This window comes from Garra rufa, chromosome 25, assembly GCF_049309525.1.
Source record: "Garra rufa chromosome 25, GarRuf1.0, whole genome shotgun sequence".
Taxonomy (NCBI): domain Eukaryota; kingdom Metazoa; phylum Chordata; class Actinopteri; order Cypriniformes; family Cyprinidae; genus Garra; species Garra rufa.
In genome coordinates, this window is record NC_133385.1 from 36,972,757 (window position 1) to 36,990,100 (window position 17,344).

Consider the following 17,344-nt stretch of genomic DNA (forward strand, 5'->3'; position numbering starts at 1 on the left):
TCATTAGGAAATTAAGTAAAGATCATGTTCCATGAAGATTTTTTGTAAAATTCCTACTATAAATATATCAAAATGTAATTTTTGATTAGTAATATGCATTTGTAAGAACTTAATTTTGAGAACTTTAAAGGTGATTTTCTCAGTATTTTGATTTTTTTCCACCCTCAGATTTCAGATTTTCAAATAGATGTATCTTGGCCAAATATTGTCCTATCCTAACAAACCATACATCCAATAGAAAGCTTATTTATTGAGCTTCCATATGATGTATACAACTCAGTTTTGTAAAATTTAACCTTATGACTGGTTTTGTGGTCCAGGGTCACAAATATACTTGAACTTTACTTAAGTACACCTAATAAAGTAAACTTAAAGTATAATTATTTTTGTTAAGGGATGTCAAAGATAATATGCTTTATGAGCAGAAAACACACCATTCAACACCACACAGATGTTTCTCATCATTTGTGCAATGGCTTAAAATAAAAAAATCTTAATTTAGCTTTTTTATTATGCATATTTTGTTTGTTGCTACAAAGGGACACTCTGAAAATGTTGGGTTAAAAACAACCCAGTGCTGGGTGAAATATGGAGAAATCCAGTGATTGGATTGTTTTGACCAAGAAGTTGAGTTAAATGTTTAACCAAACCTTCTGGGCAGTTTCATTTAACTTAACTAATGCTTAAAACCATATTTCTTGCTTAAAATGAACCCAAAATTTTATTAATATGTTCAATAAATAACCATTTATTAATAAGTTTAATAAATATTAATTAAATATTTAAAAAAATAGCTTATTAGAGGAGAGACTGCAAGCAAAAACGCTGTTTTTAAGTATACTTAATAAAATAAACTTGCAGTATACTTCTTTTTGGTAAGGGAATGCATAACAATGGTTTAAAAGTAAAATAATGGCACGGAGGGAAAGAAAATTAATCAAAGCTTTCAAAACTTTGAAAGGCTAATGGGTCTACCTCTTCATTTCTCAGTCCACTCCATTCGCCGAACATGTAGGCGTAGTTCCCAGGATAACCCACGAATTTGCCCTTGAAAAAGGCGACGTAAAAGCAAGATGAATAGTAGTTGACAAATTGGAAGAGGAACATCTTCACCGTTAGCTTGTTCTCGTACTCCACATGGGTTTTGGGAACCTCTGTGGACAGAAGAATAAGTGAATTAAAATACGTAGTATACAAAAATATTCATATTATGGAAATTGAAAAAAGTAATTGAAAAATTAACACATGAATTGATTGGAAAAAATCAGAATGATCTATTTACAAATCAGGAATTAGAGGATGACTAGTTAAATATATATATATATATATATATATTTGTAATGTTATATATTTTTGCATGTATTATATTTAACAAAAAACTACAATATTACTTTTAGGATTTTTTTAAGGTTTTAGGTGATAAAAGAGGCTGGGAGTCCCATCTATTTGCTAAAGACTCACCCATATCAGTGATCTTTATGGCTACGCGCTCATACAGGAAGTTGAGAATCATGATGATGACAAAGTTGATGCAGGAAGCAGTTACGGATGTGGCCAACTGGGGCGTGATAAAGGTGCCAACCACATCCAGCTTATTGGTGGGGCTGTCCTTCATAACGCTGGCAAACGCCGCAAACACCGCCAGGCGGTATGCAATCACACCGATTATACTGGCGATAATCAGAGAGATCTGGGTTTTGGAGTGAGAGAAGTATACGTCATACACACAAAACAACTCACTCACTGCAACTAGTATTATTACTCAATTGACCATACAAAAATATTGTTAAACTGGAAACTACGAACAAGCAGAGCTAACTAGGACACATCAAAACAGTAAACATGCTACATGATGGTTATAACATGCAACTTCAGGCAAAATATTCGACGGATTTGCTGATTTAACTTACTGATGTGGGATTCTGTGTCCATACAGTCCAGTGACTTATTCACATTCAATATTAAGTCTAACACAGATTATGCAATAACCTGTCAGCAATACAGTATAATATCTGTATATATTAGCTCTGTTCCAAAATTGCAGATGCGTCCCAGCCTGGATAATGCATTTTATTAACCAAAAAAACAAAGTGTACACATTTAAACACATTTGCACATGCAGATTTAATTACATAATGAAGGGGAACTGACTCTTATGTTGGGTGATAAAAATAACCTTCATAAACTAGATGGTGAAGTACATAGTGCATAGTGTATAGTGTGCAGAGTTGGGTAGATTACTTACAAATTGTAATCCATTCAGATTACAAATTACATGACAGAAATTGTAGTTAGTAATGTTATCCATTACATTACACATTTTAGGTAATATAATCTGACTACTTTTAGATTACTTTTGACCTGACTTGTTAATCACATTGATTTAAACAGGATAATCTTGTACCATATTGATATGAAAATAAACAATATTAACGTTAAACATTACATTATATCAAGTTTTCCAAACTGGGTTTTGTGAATAAACTACAGGGGGTTCTGAGTTTAATGAAAGCTAATAATAATAATAATAATAATAAAATAAATCATTTTAAAATCAATCAAAATAAAACACTTACTAAAAAAATAAATATAATTTTTTTTTTGTAAGTGTTTTATTTTGATGTCATAGTATAACCAATGTCAGAGAAACATGAACATGCAAATGTGATAATTATTAAATACTTATTTGAAAATCTCAGGGGCACTTTAAGTAAATATATTAGGTGAACGAATATCAGATAACAAAAAAGTTAGTGAATTTTAAAGTTTGTAAAGACAAAAACCTTTCAAAGACATAGTAATACATGGGTAAATAACCTACAGAGTGATAATTAAAATAACAAATTAATTTCTTCAGTAGTCGATGCAAAGTTGAAACCCTTCTTAAACTTGAAACGATTTTGTAAATCAAGTGGTCAAGTGCTGTCCTCACCTGAATCATGACTGATCTCTGGCTAAATATCAATAAAACTGGAAGACTGGAAGTAGGCTACTTTAGAAAGGAACATTTAAAACATAAAAAAAGAGGAATTGGGAGAATCAATTAATTATGAATACTTTATTGCTATTGTGTAAACAATATGTAATCATGTAATCCATGGAAAAGTAACTGAAGCCTTATTTTAAAAAGTAACCTAAACTAATTACAAGTAATTCATTTTTGGAATTTGATTAGTAATCCAGATTACATGTAATCAGTACCCAGCTCTGATATGAATTGTGCACACTTTGGGACACATCTTATTACTACCTATACTACCAATACAGGCAGCCAGGCAGCATACTAACTAGAGCAGAACGTTCCTAATTTGGAACACTGCAGACAATACGTAATTTAACACCCAACTTTACACAAAAAGTGCTCCTCATGCAAAGTTTAAAGGAGATTTGATTTACAAATTATTTCAGCTTTATCTGATATTAGCATGTTGCTAATAAGCATGTAAGTACATACCAAGAACAAATATTACATAATTAGCAATTTTGATACATTTTGGTATTAAAATACATACTTGTATGCGATATATGTAGGGAGCTCACATTGGAACAGAGCTAATATATTCAGTGGGGTTCAAAAATCCACTTTTTATAAGAGACCACTAGTGAAAATGCTTCTGTATATTCTATAATGAGTGGAGAGTTTTATTTAAAAAAAATGATCTTAAATTTCAGAATGTCTTAGTATTTGGTGTGTCTCCTTTTTGCTTAAACCACAGCGAAACCTCATGTTATCCAGCATGATTTGAATAGGCTCCAAAGTTCAAAAGAGCATTAAACAAATTTGTTTATTTGAATGTTGAAGAAATGCTGCAGAATCTTACATTTTTCTTGTTCACAATGGCATAAAATATTTGATCCCCTGCTGATATTGTACGCTTGCCCACTGACAAAGAAATTATCAGTCTATAATTTTTAATAGTTGGTTTATTTGAACAGTGAGAGACAGAATAACAACAAAGAAAATCCAGAAAAAACATGTTCAAAAAAGTTATAAATTGATTTGCATTTTAATGAGTGAAATAAGTATTTAACCCCTTTCGCAAAACATAATTTAGAAAAACCCCTGTTGGCAATCACAAAGGTCAGATGTTTCTTGTAGTTGGCCACCAGGTTTGCACACATCTCAAGGATGGATTTTGTCCTACTTCTCTTTGCAGTCTTTGACGTTTCGAGGCTGACGTTTGGCAACTCGAACCTTCAGCTCCCTCCACAGATTTTCTATGGGATTAAGGTCTGGACACTGGCTAGGCCACTCCAGGACCTATATGTGCTTCTTCTTGAGCCACTCCTTTGTTGCCTTGGCCGTGTGTTTTGGGTCATACCCATTTATGACCCATTTTTAATGCCCTGGCTGGCTACAATGCCTAGGCCCTAATGGTACATGGCCCCGTCCATCGTTCCTTTGACACGGTGCAGTTCTTCTGTCCCCTTGGCAGAAAAACACCCCTAAAGCATAATGTTTCACCTCCATGTTTGATGGTAGGGATGGTGTTCTTGGGGTCATAGGCAGCATTCCTCCTCCTCCAAACATGACGAGTTGAGTTGATGGCAAAGAGCTGGATTTTGGTCTCATCTGACCACAACACTTTCACCCAGTTCTAATCTGAATCATTCAGATGTTCATTGGCAAACTTCAGACAGGCATGTACATGTGGTTTCTTGAGAAGGGGACCTTGCGGGCGCTGCAGGATTTCAGTCCTTCACGGCGTAGTGTGTTACCAATTGTTTTCTTGGTGACTATGGTACCAGGTGCTTCTGTGGACAGGTGTCATTTATACAGGTAACGAACTGAGATTAGGAGCACTCCTTTTAAGAGACTGCTCCTAATCTCAGTTTGTGACCTGTATAAAAGACACTTGGGAGCCAGAAATCTTGCGGATTGATAGGGGATCAAATACTTATTTCACTCATTAAAATGAAAATCAATTTCAAACTTTTTTGAAATGCATTGTTGTTATTTTCTCTCTCACTGTTGAAGTAAACCTACCATTTAAAATTATAGACTGATCATTTCTTTGTCAGTGGGCATATGTACAAAATTAGCAGGGGATCAAACAATTGTTTTCCTCACTGTATGATGTTTAAATAAACTGAAAACTTTCCAAGATTAATTCAGTTTTAAATCCCGGATTTTCAATGCTGTTTAGGACTTTTGGGCCCCACTGTATTTCGTACATCACTGACATTATGTGCTAATATTAAATGTACTAATACCAATTTATGACATAATTTGTTCTTCACTGTATATTTGTGACCCTGGACCACAAAACCTTAAGTAGCTTGGGTATATTTGTAGCAATAGCCAAAAATACATGGTATGGGTCAAAACCAGCTATTTTTCTATTATGCCAAAAATCATTAGGATATTAAGCAAAGATCATGTTCCATGATGATATTTTGAACGTTTTCTATTGTAAATATATCAAAAGTTAATTTTTAATTCACAACATGCATTGCTAAGATCTTCATTTGGACTTTAAAGGTGTTATATTTAGATTTTTCAATAACTTTATCTCGACCAAATATTGTCCTATCCTAACAAACCGTACATCAATGGAAAACATATTTATTCAGCTTTCATGTGATGTATAAATCTCACTTTCAGAAAATTTACCCTTATGACTGCTTTTGTGGTCCAGGGTCACATATAAGGAAAAATAAAATGAAAAGTGAAATGATCAATCTGCTGAACGTAGCAGACGGTTTTGATGCTCACCCAGAAGAGGACTGTGGCCCCGGACAGTACTGAACGAGCACACTTGGTTGTTAGAGGTAAATAAGGCTCCATCTCCTACACAGCAAGCAAGCAAAGCAGGGATCATGAGCAACCACCACCACACACCTGGGACAGGAGTCCTAATCTAGCACTGTACTAGTGCCGTCAGTGTCCGCACTGCTGTCTACGAGGACTCTTCCTGTTTCTAATGAGTCATCTGACATCTCTACATACAGATTCATCCTACGACTACAGTCTTTTAAAGCTGCGATCACACTGCAAGCAGGCTGCTAATGCTATACACACTCAAACACACACACAGCAATCCGGTCTACAGTATCGTTGTCCTGTGCCTGGCTTACCCACAAAACAACAGTGGTCCAGCACAGGATAAACCTGCCTGCTTTATCAGCTGGTGTCTGCTCTAGAATCCACTCCTGTTCCTACATAATATGAATAAAGCCAAAGAAACACGCAGATTATCTAGTTTAATTGGCTGGTGGGTAAACTATCCTTGACTACCAACTCACCTTCTGTTTGTGAAATGACAACACCTAAATTGACTCTGTAACTTCATATCCTGCCCATTTTCTGTCAAATTAAGTTCTACAAACCCAATATACTTATATCATGGTTTGACATCTGATTATGACTTTTGGAAATACCATTAGGTTCTACAGATTTGTCACTTAGGGGTCGTTCACACTGAATGCATCTTTGCGTCTAAAAACGTGAGACGCAAAGCTCAGGAATGGTTTTTAAAAAAGCGCAGTGCATAATGACTCTTTTGCCAACTTGCCACTATAAACAAAAGTTTGCAACCCTTACTAAAGAAGTATACTTCAAGTTAAGTTCAAGTATATTTATAAGCATACTTCATGTAATAAGTATACAAATATCAGTGTACTAGATTTCAATACTCCTTGGGACTAAATTGGCTCACTTTCTAGTATATAAAAGTATAGTTTAACAGTAGTAAACTTTGAGTACACAACTAGTTTACCTCTATGTTTTTAGTTTGTACTGCAGCTATACTAAAAGTGAACTTATAGGTACACTGATAGTTTACTGATTAAATACTGAAAAAAAGCTAAAAAAAGACTATGAACTGGATTCAGAATGATAATCAAAACGTAGATGGAGTTGATTATTATTACTTCTTCATGGGTCAACATTTTATTCCATAACATTACACAGTTTTGATGCTGTTTTATATCTGATGATTATGTTAGATTAAGCATCTGTTGTTTCAGTTTCTTCTTTGCTTGTGTTTTGGAAATTCAATGTAGAATATGTGTAATAGTCCCCCTGCCATATAATGATAATTAAGCATTTTTGGAGCACAAGTATAGCTCAAATAAATTTAGACTTTTTCTAAGTATAAGTCAAGTATGCTTAAATGTCAGAAGTACATAAAAAGTAGATTGAAAGTATACTTTCCTGTTTATTAGTATACTAATAGCACACTTGATTAAACTGTGTGTAAAAGTTGAAATTCCTGTTTTAAAAATGTGGCACTCGTGTGCGAAACATGAGCATAATGGTCATATATGTCTGTCTTGGATGCATTTACATAGAAAAATGACGGAACAGCAGCACTGGAATGGAAACACGCATTCTGTATGAACGGCCCCTTAGTCTTTTCTCATTTAATGAACTATTGTATGTGGCATTCACTATGTTCAACTAATAAACACTGAAATTATGTCTTACCAGACAATTTCTTATGGGTGAAAAGCTTTATAAAACAAGAGCTGTGTACCAAGACCTTGTTATAATATATTGTACATACCTTATGTCCATCCATCACAGCCTCAACTAACTAATGGGTCTAATATGAGCCACATCACCACTCAGCCATCTCTCTGAGTCCAGTTAAACTTCTTCTTACTAACCTAGTAATCTTTTTAACTTGCCTGACTTGAAATACTGTCAGAAAACTAAACTAAAAAACAAATAAAGCTAATACAAAATCTGCTGAAGAAACAGTTAAAAACAGTGATGAACAGCTGCAATGTAAGTTAACAAACAATTCAATTCTGAACAAAGGGTGACATTTAAGAAAATCTTACAGTGGACATTTATAAATAAACAATAAATTGACTATTATCAGTAGCATAAAAAAGCATCAGAAATGCATAGTATCAGAATATATATAGAATATATACACTACCGGTCAAAAGTTTGGGGTCAGTACATTTTTCTTCTTCTTCTTTTTTTTTTTGAAAGAAATTAATACTTTTATTCACCAAGGGTGTGTTAAATTGATAAAAACTGATAACAAATACTTACATTGTTAGAAAATATTTATATAAAAAAAAAAGCTGTTCTTTTGAGCTTTTCATTCATCAAAGAATCCTGAAAAAATATCACAATTTCTGAATAAATACTTTGCAGGGCAACTGTTGCAATATATAATCCAATATAGATCCAATATAGATCATTCTAATAATAAATCAGTATATTAGAATGATTTCTGAAGGATCATGTGACACTTAAGACTGAAGTAATGGCTGATGAAAATTCAGCTTTGCATCACAGAAATAAATTAAATTTTAAAGTATATTACAATAGAAACCATTATTTTATATTGTAATAACATTTCGCAATATTACAGTTTTTTTGTATATTTTTGATTAAATAAATCCAGCACTGATGAGCATAAGAGACTTTCTTTAAAAACATTACAATTCTTACTGACCCCAAACTTTTGACCGGTAGTGTATATATATATATATATACGGAATCCATTTCTGATCCTGAAGAGCCATTTTCCTTCAGTGTATGCTATGCTGCCTTCACATACTTTACTTTTGGAATTATTGTAACTGGGAATCTCGTTTAACATGTATACTTACATAACGTGTACATATATTTCATGTATACTTACATTTATACATAACCATTTGATGCCAATTTTAATGAACAAAGCAAAAATAGAACAAAGCACTTGAATGCATTACTATTACTAATGCATACTAATTTTGATTCAGAAGTGGGAAGTAGCAAATTTTCAATCACATGAGAAGGCAGCATTCGTTCCAACTCTATCTGAATCAACTACACAAAGTCTGAACATTATGGCTAAGTGTACAGTGCATCCAGAAAGAAAAAAACACATGTACATAAGTATTCACAACCTTTGCTCAATACTTTGTTGAAGAACCTTTGGCATCAATTACAGCCTTAAGTCTTTTTTAGTATGATGCTACAAGCTTTGGCATACCAATTTTTCGGCCGTTTCTCCCATTGTTCTTTGCAGTACCTCTCAAGAAACTGATCCTGAGAAACATCCCCACAGCATAATGCTGTCACCCCCATGCTTCGCTGTAGGGATGGTATTAGCCAGGTGATGAGCGGTGCTTGGTTTCCTCCAGACATGATGCTTGGCATTCAGGCCAAAGAGTTCAATCTTTGTTTTATCAGACAAGAGGTTTTGTTTCTTATGTCTGAGAGTCCTTCATGTGCCTTTTGGCAAATTCCAGGCGGGCTGTCATGTGTCTTTTACTGAGGCTTGTTTTCTGTCTGGCCACTCTACCATACAGGCCTGATTGGTGGAGAGCTGCAGAGATGGTTGTTCTTCTGGAGGTTCTCCTCTCTCCACAGAGAAATGCTGGAGTTCTTTCAGAGTGACCACTGGGTTCACATTGGGGCAGCCGTGGCCTAATGGTGAGGGAGTTGGGCTTGTAACCCAAAGGTTCGATTCCCACACCGGCAGGATTTGAAGGTGGGGATTGTGAATTAACAGTGCTCTTTCCACCTTCAATACCATGACTGAAGTGCCCTTGAGCAAGGCACTGAACCCCTAGTTGCTCCCCGGGCACTGGAGCAATGGCTGCCCACTGCTCCGGTGTGTGTTCACAGTGTGTATGTGTGTTTGTTCACTTCTCACTGCTGTGTGTGTGCACATGGATGGGTTAAATGCAGAGGGCCAATTTCAAGTATGGGTCACCATACTTGACAATACGTCACGACTTTTCTTGGTCACCTCCCTGACTAAAGCCCCTCTCCCCAATTGCTCAGTTTGGCCGGGTGGCCCGCTCTAGAAACTTCTTCCGTTTATGGATGATGGAGACCACTGCGCTCATTGGCACCTTCAAAGCTGCAGAATTTTTTCTGTACCCTTCCCCAGATCTGTGCCTCGATACAATTGTCTCCGAGGTCTACAGACAATTCCTTGGACTTCATTGCAAAGGCTGTGAATACTTGTGTACATGTTATTTTTTAGTCTTAAAAAATTTTGTGAATCGGTGTCCGATCTTTCTCAGGCCAACTTAATACTGTATTTAATCCATTTTGGAATAAGGCCGTAACATAACAAAATGTGGAAAAAGTGAAGCGCTGTGAATACTTTCTAAATGCACTGTACTTCAGCACAGCTGAAACTTAATTCTGCAGGTAAGTGAATTTCTCAGACCAGTAATGAAGAACCCAAATCTAAAAGACCAAGAATTGCTATTATTTGCTTTAATATTATTATTCCTGGTAAAATTACAAACTGAAAAAACTCTGGGTCAAAAGGTCATTGGATGTGAATGCTTACTTGCGTGACGTGGTTGAGTCGACGGCTGGTGCATTTGATCTCATATTCGGGTCTGAGCTGCAGCTGTTGTTGCTCTTCCTCAAAGTCCACCAGATCCCACTCGTACTCCAGCCGGGCCTGACGCCGCTTCCAGAACTCCAGGAACAGAGTCACTGACACCGGAGAAAAATTACCACTTACTCATCTATATATTTATTTTTTTCTCATTTTATCAAATATTCAGAAACAAGTACCATCTTTTACCATTAGGGGGAGTCAGAGTATAAGAGAACATTAAATATTCACCAACTTTAGGCAGCCTATGTGCCAATTTCATAACAATTAAAACTATATCTAAACATTAACAGTAACAGTCTTTTAAATTAAGACTTAAACCTATTTTCATTGGCTGATCTACTGGCGTCAAACTGCACAAAAGTATGATTAGTAAAAAAGGTGTACCCTTACCAAAATAAGTATACTTCAAGTTTATTTTATTAAGTATACTTAAGTAAAGTTAAAGTATATTTTTAAGTATACTTTATGTAGTAAGTGTACTATTTCAATACTCATTGGGAGTAAATTGACCCACATTCTAGTATATAAAAGTATACTTTTAATATACTTTAAGTATAACAGTAGTAAACTGTGAGTACACAACTAGTTTACATCTGTTTTTTGTGTGTACTGCAAGTATACTAAAAGTGAACTTATAGGTATACTGAGAGTTTACCAATTAAATACTTTTTAATGCATTTTAGTACACTTTGATGTGAACTATAGTCTCAGTAAACTACTAGTTTAGTAGTTTTATGCTGCAAGTATACTTGTAAGATTTCTTTAAGTGAACTTTACATCATACTTTAAGTATACTACTATGTCCCTATTTAGGTATTAATTTGTATATATGTTTTTATATGAATATCTGAACATACAAAACATCAAAAGAAAGAACAGAGCATCTGCTTGTAAACAAAAACCTGTTATTCTAGTTTCATGCATTCTTTTATAAACACTTGAATGTGGGTAAGTGCCATAAATAAATAAATAAACAACATTTTGAACAAAAAGCTAAAAATAGACTATTAATGATAATCAAACTGTAGATGGAGTTGATCAACACCCCAAAGCTTGACAGTCATTATTACCTCTTCATGGGTCAACATTTTATTTCATAACGTTACACAGTTTTCCATATCTATGGTTCTGATGCTGTTTTATGTCTGACGATTGTGTTAGATTACATGCGGAAGCATCTGTTGTTTCGGTGTCTTCTTCACTTGTGTTTTTTTTGGAAATTCTGTACAGAAGATGTGTAATAGCACCCCTAGCGAATAACAATGAAAACACAGATTCTCAGAGCACAAGTGTAGCTCAAATATACGTTTTCAAAGTATAAGTCAAATGTACTTGAATGTCATTTTAAGTATATTTTTGAGAAGTATATAAAAAGTAACTACTTTTAAGTTTAAAAGAAGTATACTACTAGTACACTTGAATAAACTTCTTTTTTGTAAGGGTAGGCCATAGCTGGATGTAAAAAAACAGGCATGGGTAACAAATACAATTGTAGGACCAATAGTTACAAAGAGCCAAAAGAGGTTCTTTACTCACCCCATATTCCCATGAAGATTGCAAAGAACACCGTCGCTGTGTTGTCAAACAGATACGATTGCTAAAAGGCAATAAGAGAAGGTATAACTTTACCTAATAATATGCAAAAAATGCTTAATTAAAAAAAAGGAAGCTATTTTTGTCACTTACCCATGAAGCGCTACAGGTTGTGTTGAGCTTCCAGTAGCCACATTTTTTATCACAGAGAGGACACATGACAATCTGCCCACCAATGGTCTCACTGCAGATCTCCTTACTGCAGAAGACAACAAAAATTGTTTCTTTAAAACCAGACTCAAAATTACTACACTCAACTAGTGTCTTAGGCCTCAAGCTCTGTCACATGCTGTTTTGTTCCTGAAATTTGTCAGAGAGCAAGTCATAATGCATTAAGTGCATCCTTAGAACTGCCACAAGGGGCGCCGTATCATGAACTGTATTCTTCTCCACTCATTTTTTCTCTTTTTAGTTTTCTTGTTTTATCCTCACCTCCAGACGTTTTCGTCAAAGGAGGCCACACCATAGATGAAACACAGCAGACCAACGACTGCAGCATAGGACAGCATCTCTGTGTAGAAACCCAGCCAAGCAAAGTAGATGCCGATCTTTTCTCCATAGTACTTCCTGTGGTACAGGAAACACATTACTTATGGAAACATCTATTCACTTCCTCAAGGTGTCAGCAACACCTTACATTCTCTAGGTTTCATCTATTCAGCAATCATTTATTTAAAAAGGATCCTTAAGTTAATGTCTTCAACAAAAAAAATCCTATCTGAGCAACAAAAATGATAAAAGTATTGCAGTGCTTTTCAATATTCTATTAACTATATGTCAATAGACAAGATACCTGATTCTTTCTTGGCTCACGCTTATAAGTGTTAAGAAAGACTAGATAGTGTTTCTGATTTAAATATCAGCAATTAAACTATGTAATTTTGCTTCAATTAATTAATGCCTAAATCTGATTCAGTTATTTGCATCATCACTCAAAATGTTGTATCGGCTTTTTACGTTTTAATGTAGATATTTTAGTACTTACACATAGCTATATATTGCTGCTTATTAATTTGTATTGTTATATTGGTGCACATCAATGCATATAATTTATTGAAGAATGTGTACCAAAAAGAATAAAATAAAATGTATACACTACCAGTCAAATGTTTTTGAACAGTAAGATTTTTTATGTTTCTTAAAAAAGTCTCTTCTGCTCACCAAGCCTGGATTTATTTAATCCAAAGTACAGTAAAACAGTAAATGTTTGAAATATTTTTTTAAATATTTAAAATAAATGTTTTCTATTTGATTATATTTTAAAATGTAATTTATTCCTGTGATCAAAGCTACATTTTCAGCATCATTACTCCAGTCTTCAGTGTCACATGATCCTTCAGAAATCATTCTAATATGGCAATTTGCTTTTCAAGAAACATTTTTGATTGTTATTATTAGCAATATTTAAAACAGCCAAGTAATTTTTTTCAGGATTCTTTGATGAATAGATCAACATTTATCTGAAATAAAAAGCTATTGTAACATTATACACTATACCATTCAAAATTAGTCAGTAAATTAATACGTTTATTTATCAAGGATGCTTTAAATTCATCAAAAGTGATGATAAAGACATTTATAATGTTACAAACTATTTCTATTTCAGATAAATGCTGTTCTTATGAACTTTCTATTCACCAAAGAAACCTGAAAAAAAAATTATACTGTTTTCAACATTGGATCAAATAAATGCAGGCTTGGTGAGCAGAAGGGACTTCTTTAAAAACATTTCAAATCTTACTGTTCAAAAACTTTTGACTGGTTGTGTATTTACATTTATAAGTCATTTGAGAGCAAATAACTATTTATTAAACCAAATATACTAAACATAAAGTCTGAAAATGAATTACATTTTTATGATGTGAGTTAATTTAGAAAAAAAAAAAGGAAGTTTAAATATAAACCAAGGTGTTTGCTGGTCTCACCGTATGAGGTTGAGCGGCTGCTCTTTGTAAAAGCGGCTGAAACGAGCCCAGTGTTTGTACAAGGAATAGCGTTCGCTTTCACAGTTCGAATCACGAGACCTGGTCCAGTACCTACACTAAAAAAAAAAAAAAAAAACACACATTAACATTATTGTTTTTTCATGGAACACCTTGTGAATCATAAGTCTCCAGAGAAACACCTACAAGTCAATAGGTTTGTGCCACTAAATGCACCACTTCCTTTGTTAAAGACTTACGTCATGCAGAGGGAAAGCAGCTGTGTAGGTCCCGTTGTTCAGCAGCCTCTTAATGCCTTTCTTATCCTTGTCTTCTTTACTGTACGGACATCGGGAAAGGATGTAATATACCTACATGGAGAAGAAAATATAACCACGCTCCAATGGAGGTTACTTAATACTATAACATGTAATAGCTTGTATTATTTTCATGTATTCTCAGCGTTTCTACAGGTTTTCGTACAATCCTGTTGCGTGTGGATGGAGGAAAGAAGGTTTCTTTATCCTCGATGAGGAAGAAGTCAATCTTGCTCTTGTCAAACGTGGCGGTGAAGTAGTCGGGCTCAGGCTGCATCACTTGTTCGGGTAGACGATAGGGTGTAAAGAGCCAGCTCATGGGCATGTCTTTTTTATCTGGAATATCATTGGTTTTAAAAGGCACTTTGATTTTCAGAACGTCTGCATATGTTGCCAGCACTTCCCATGGAACGTGGATCTTCAGGAAGTATGTCCTCCCATCTTCAGACTCCTGGAAAGACAAGCGTGCATGACAAAAGAACTGGTGTATGAGTTTTTACTAACGCTGTTTCTTTTAAATGCACAGTAACAGGTACAAAATGTTATCTACAGTATCTCACACAAGTGAGTACACCCCTTACATTTCAGCAACAATTTTAGTATATCTTCTCAAAGGAGAATACTACAGAAATTAAACTAGTCAATCTGCAGCTTGTATAGCAGTATAGATTTACTGTCCTCTGAAAATAACTCAACATACAGCCATTTGTACAGTGAGTACACCCTAAGTGATAATAGCAGTATGTTGTTTACCATGTAAAGCCACATGTCCTATTCATCATGTTTATGTTTTTGTCTGCTTGACAGGATCATACAAAGTTGTGTATCTTGTATTAGAGCAGTTAAAATTAGGTGCTTTAAGTACAATTTTCTCATACTGACCACTAGATGTTCAACATGGCATCTCATGGCAAACAACTCTCTGAGGATTTGAGGATTAGGATTGCTGCTCTCCACAAAGATGGCCAAGACTATTAGAGGTTCAGTAACACTCTGAAACCGAATTACACTACAGTGGTCAGGGTCATACTGAGGCTTTCCAAGATGGGTTTCATTCGGAACAGGCTTTGCAAGGGTCGATCAACGAAGTTGAGCACTCGTTCTGTGCGTCAGGTGCACAACCTGGCTTCAAAAACAGATGCATGAGTGCTGCCAGCATTGCTTTAAATGTTACAGAAGTAGAAGGTCAGCTTGTCAGTGCTCAGACCATACGCCACACACTGCAACAAGTCGGTTTGCATAGGCGTTGTCCCAGAAGAAAGCCTCATCTGAAGCTGGCCCACAAGAAAGCCCACAAACAGTTTGCTGAAGACAACCAAGAGCATGAATTACTGGAACCATGTCCTGTGGTCTGATGAGACTATAAGATAAACTTGTTTGGCTCAGATGGTGTCCAGCATGTGTGGCGATTCCCTGGTGAGGAGTACCAAGAAAATTGTTTCTTGCCTACAGTCAAACATGGTGGTGGTAGTAGGGGTGGGCGATATGGAAAAAATATCAATCACTATTTTTTCTGGGGAAATCACGATTCACGATTTTTATCCCGATTCTTTTTCAAGTTGGTTTTTAAAGATTATTTTGCAAATTACAAAGGTACAATACAACCAAACTAATGTCCCCATATAAAAATATACTCTTACCATGTATGTTTAAGAATATTTTAATCAAGTGAAGATTTAATGCAAGTGCTATTCTGCAAAGAAAGAACATTCAGCAAGACTTGCATTACAATTACTGAGTCCAGCTGTTGAGCTCCAATGCCTTCACCATATTGGCCCCACTATCTGTCGTCATACAGGTCATGTTTGCTTCTTTCAGTCCCCAACATTCAAGCGCGTAAAGCTGTGGAATGGTAGTGGAGGAATATTTGCGACTGGGTATTTCGTAACGTGGATCTACGACTTTGAACAGTCTTTTAAAGCCCTCATTTTCCACAGTCTTTATAGGAATCATGTCTTTGGTCAGGTAAAATGTCACGGCATCAGTTACGTCTTTCCAGTGCTTGCTCGTTCTCTCATACGGAGTTCCTTTCTGATATGTTTCTTTCGTAAGCCTTTGTCGTTTCTGGCTGCTTGGTTGTACCTGGTGATGTACTCGCGTGGGGTCCTTTTAAAATTTGACTCTCTGCATATTCTTTCGGGTGCTTTCTCTTGAGGTGGTTAAAAAGGTTCGTCGTGCGAATCTTATCATTGCAACATTTGCAAATACCTGTTGTTTGCGCTGTGTCTGTTAGCAAAAATCCGAACCATTTCCATATTACAGAAGTTGCATTTTTTTAGGAACCAACTCCTCCGTGTTTCCCTCCATTGTCACTGACTCCGTCACTTAATCTCACTGAATTTACGAGCAACATATACGAGATTGTTAACCTGGCGCCGTCTATCGAACTGCTAAGGATAAACGTGTTGTGCACTATATATGGCGATACAACGATTTTTCTGAAAAAGTGGATCGTGCAGTAATTTTGATCGTGCACGATCAAATATCGTGTTATCGCACAGCCCTAGGTGGTAGCATCATGGTCTGGGGCTGCATGAGTGCTGCTGGTTCTGGGGAGCTGCAGTTCATTGAGGGAAACATGGAGTCCATTATGTGCTGTACATTCTGAAGCAGAACATGATGCCTTCCTCCAGAAACTAGGCCGAACGACAGTTTTCTAACACAATACTGATCCCAAACACACCACCAAGATGACAACTGCCTTGCTGAGGAAGCTGAAGGTGAAGGTGATGGGGTGGCCAAGTATGTCTCCAGACCTGAACCCTATTAAGCACCTGTGGGGTATCCTCAAGTGTAAGGTGGAGAAGCACCATGTGTCTAATGTCCAGCAGCTCCGTGAGGAGTGGAAGAGGATCCCGGCCTCAACCTGTGCAGCTCTGGTCAATTCAATGCCCAGGATGATTAAGGAAGCGCCAGATAACAATGGTGCTAACACAAAATATTGACACTTTGGACAAGTTCACTTAGAGTGTAGGCAGCTATTTTGACAATAATGGCTGTATGCTGAGTAATTTTCAGGGGACAGTAAATCTATACTGCTATACAAGCTGCACATTGACTACTCTAAAATATATCCACGTTTCATTTCTATAGTATTGTCCCTTGAGAAGATATACTAAAATCATTGCTGAAATATGAGGGGTGTACTCACTTTTGTGACATACTGTATATTATTTATGCTTCAGGAGATATGAAT

General features: G+C 35.7%; 1 protein-coding gene across 1 annotated transcript in view; it reads right to left on the reverse strand.

Annotated features, from left to right (window-relative positions):
- The window catches only part of ano5a (anoctamin 5a), a 35,278-nt gene that overhangs the window by 12,217 nt on the left and 5,717 nt on the right, over positions 1–17,344 (reverse strand). The window contains exons 4-13 of the mRNA XM_073831479.1: positions 14,315–14,599; positions 14,092–14,202; positions 13,835–13,950; positions 12,342–12,476; positions 12,003–12,108; positions 11,853–11,913; positions 10,260–10,411; positions 5,717–5,791; positions 1,462–1,690; positions 976–1,154 (exon numbers count right to left, since the gene is read on the reverse strand). Coding sequence (XP_073687580.1) covers positions 976–1,154; positions 1,462–1,690; positions 5,717–5,791; positions 10,260–10,411; positions 11,853–11,913; positions 12,003–12,108; positions 12,342–12,476; positions 13,835–13,950; positions 14,092–14,202; positions 14,315–14,599 — 1,449 coding nt within the window. The remainder of the gene's footprint in view (positions 1–975; positions 1,155–1,461; positions 1,691–5,716; positions 5,792–10,259; positions 10,412–11,852; positions 11,914–12,002; positions 12,109–12,341; positions 12,477–13,834; positions 13,951–14,091; positions 14,203–14,314; positions 14,600–17,344) is intronic.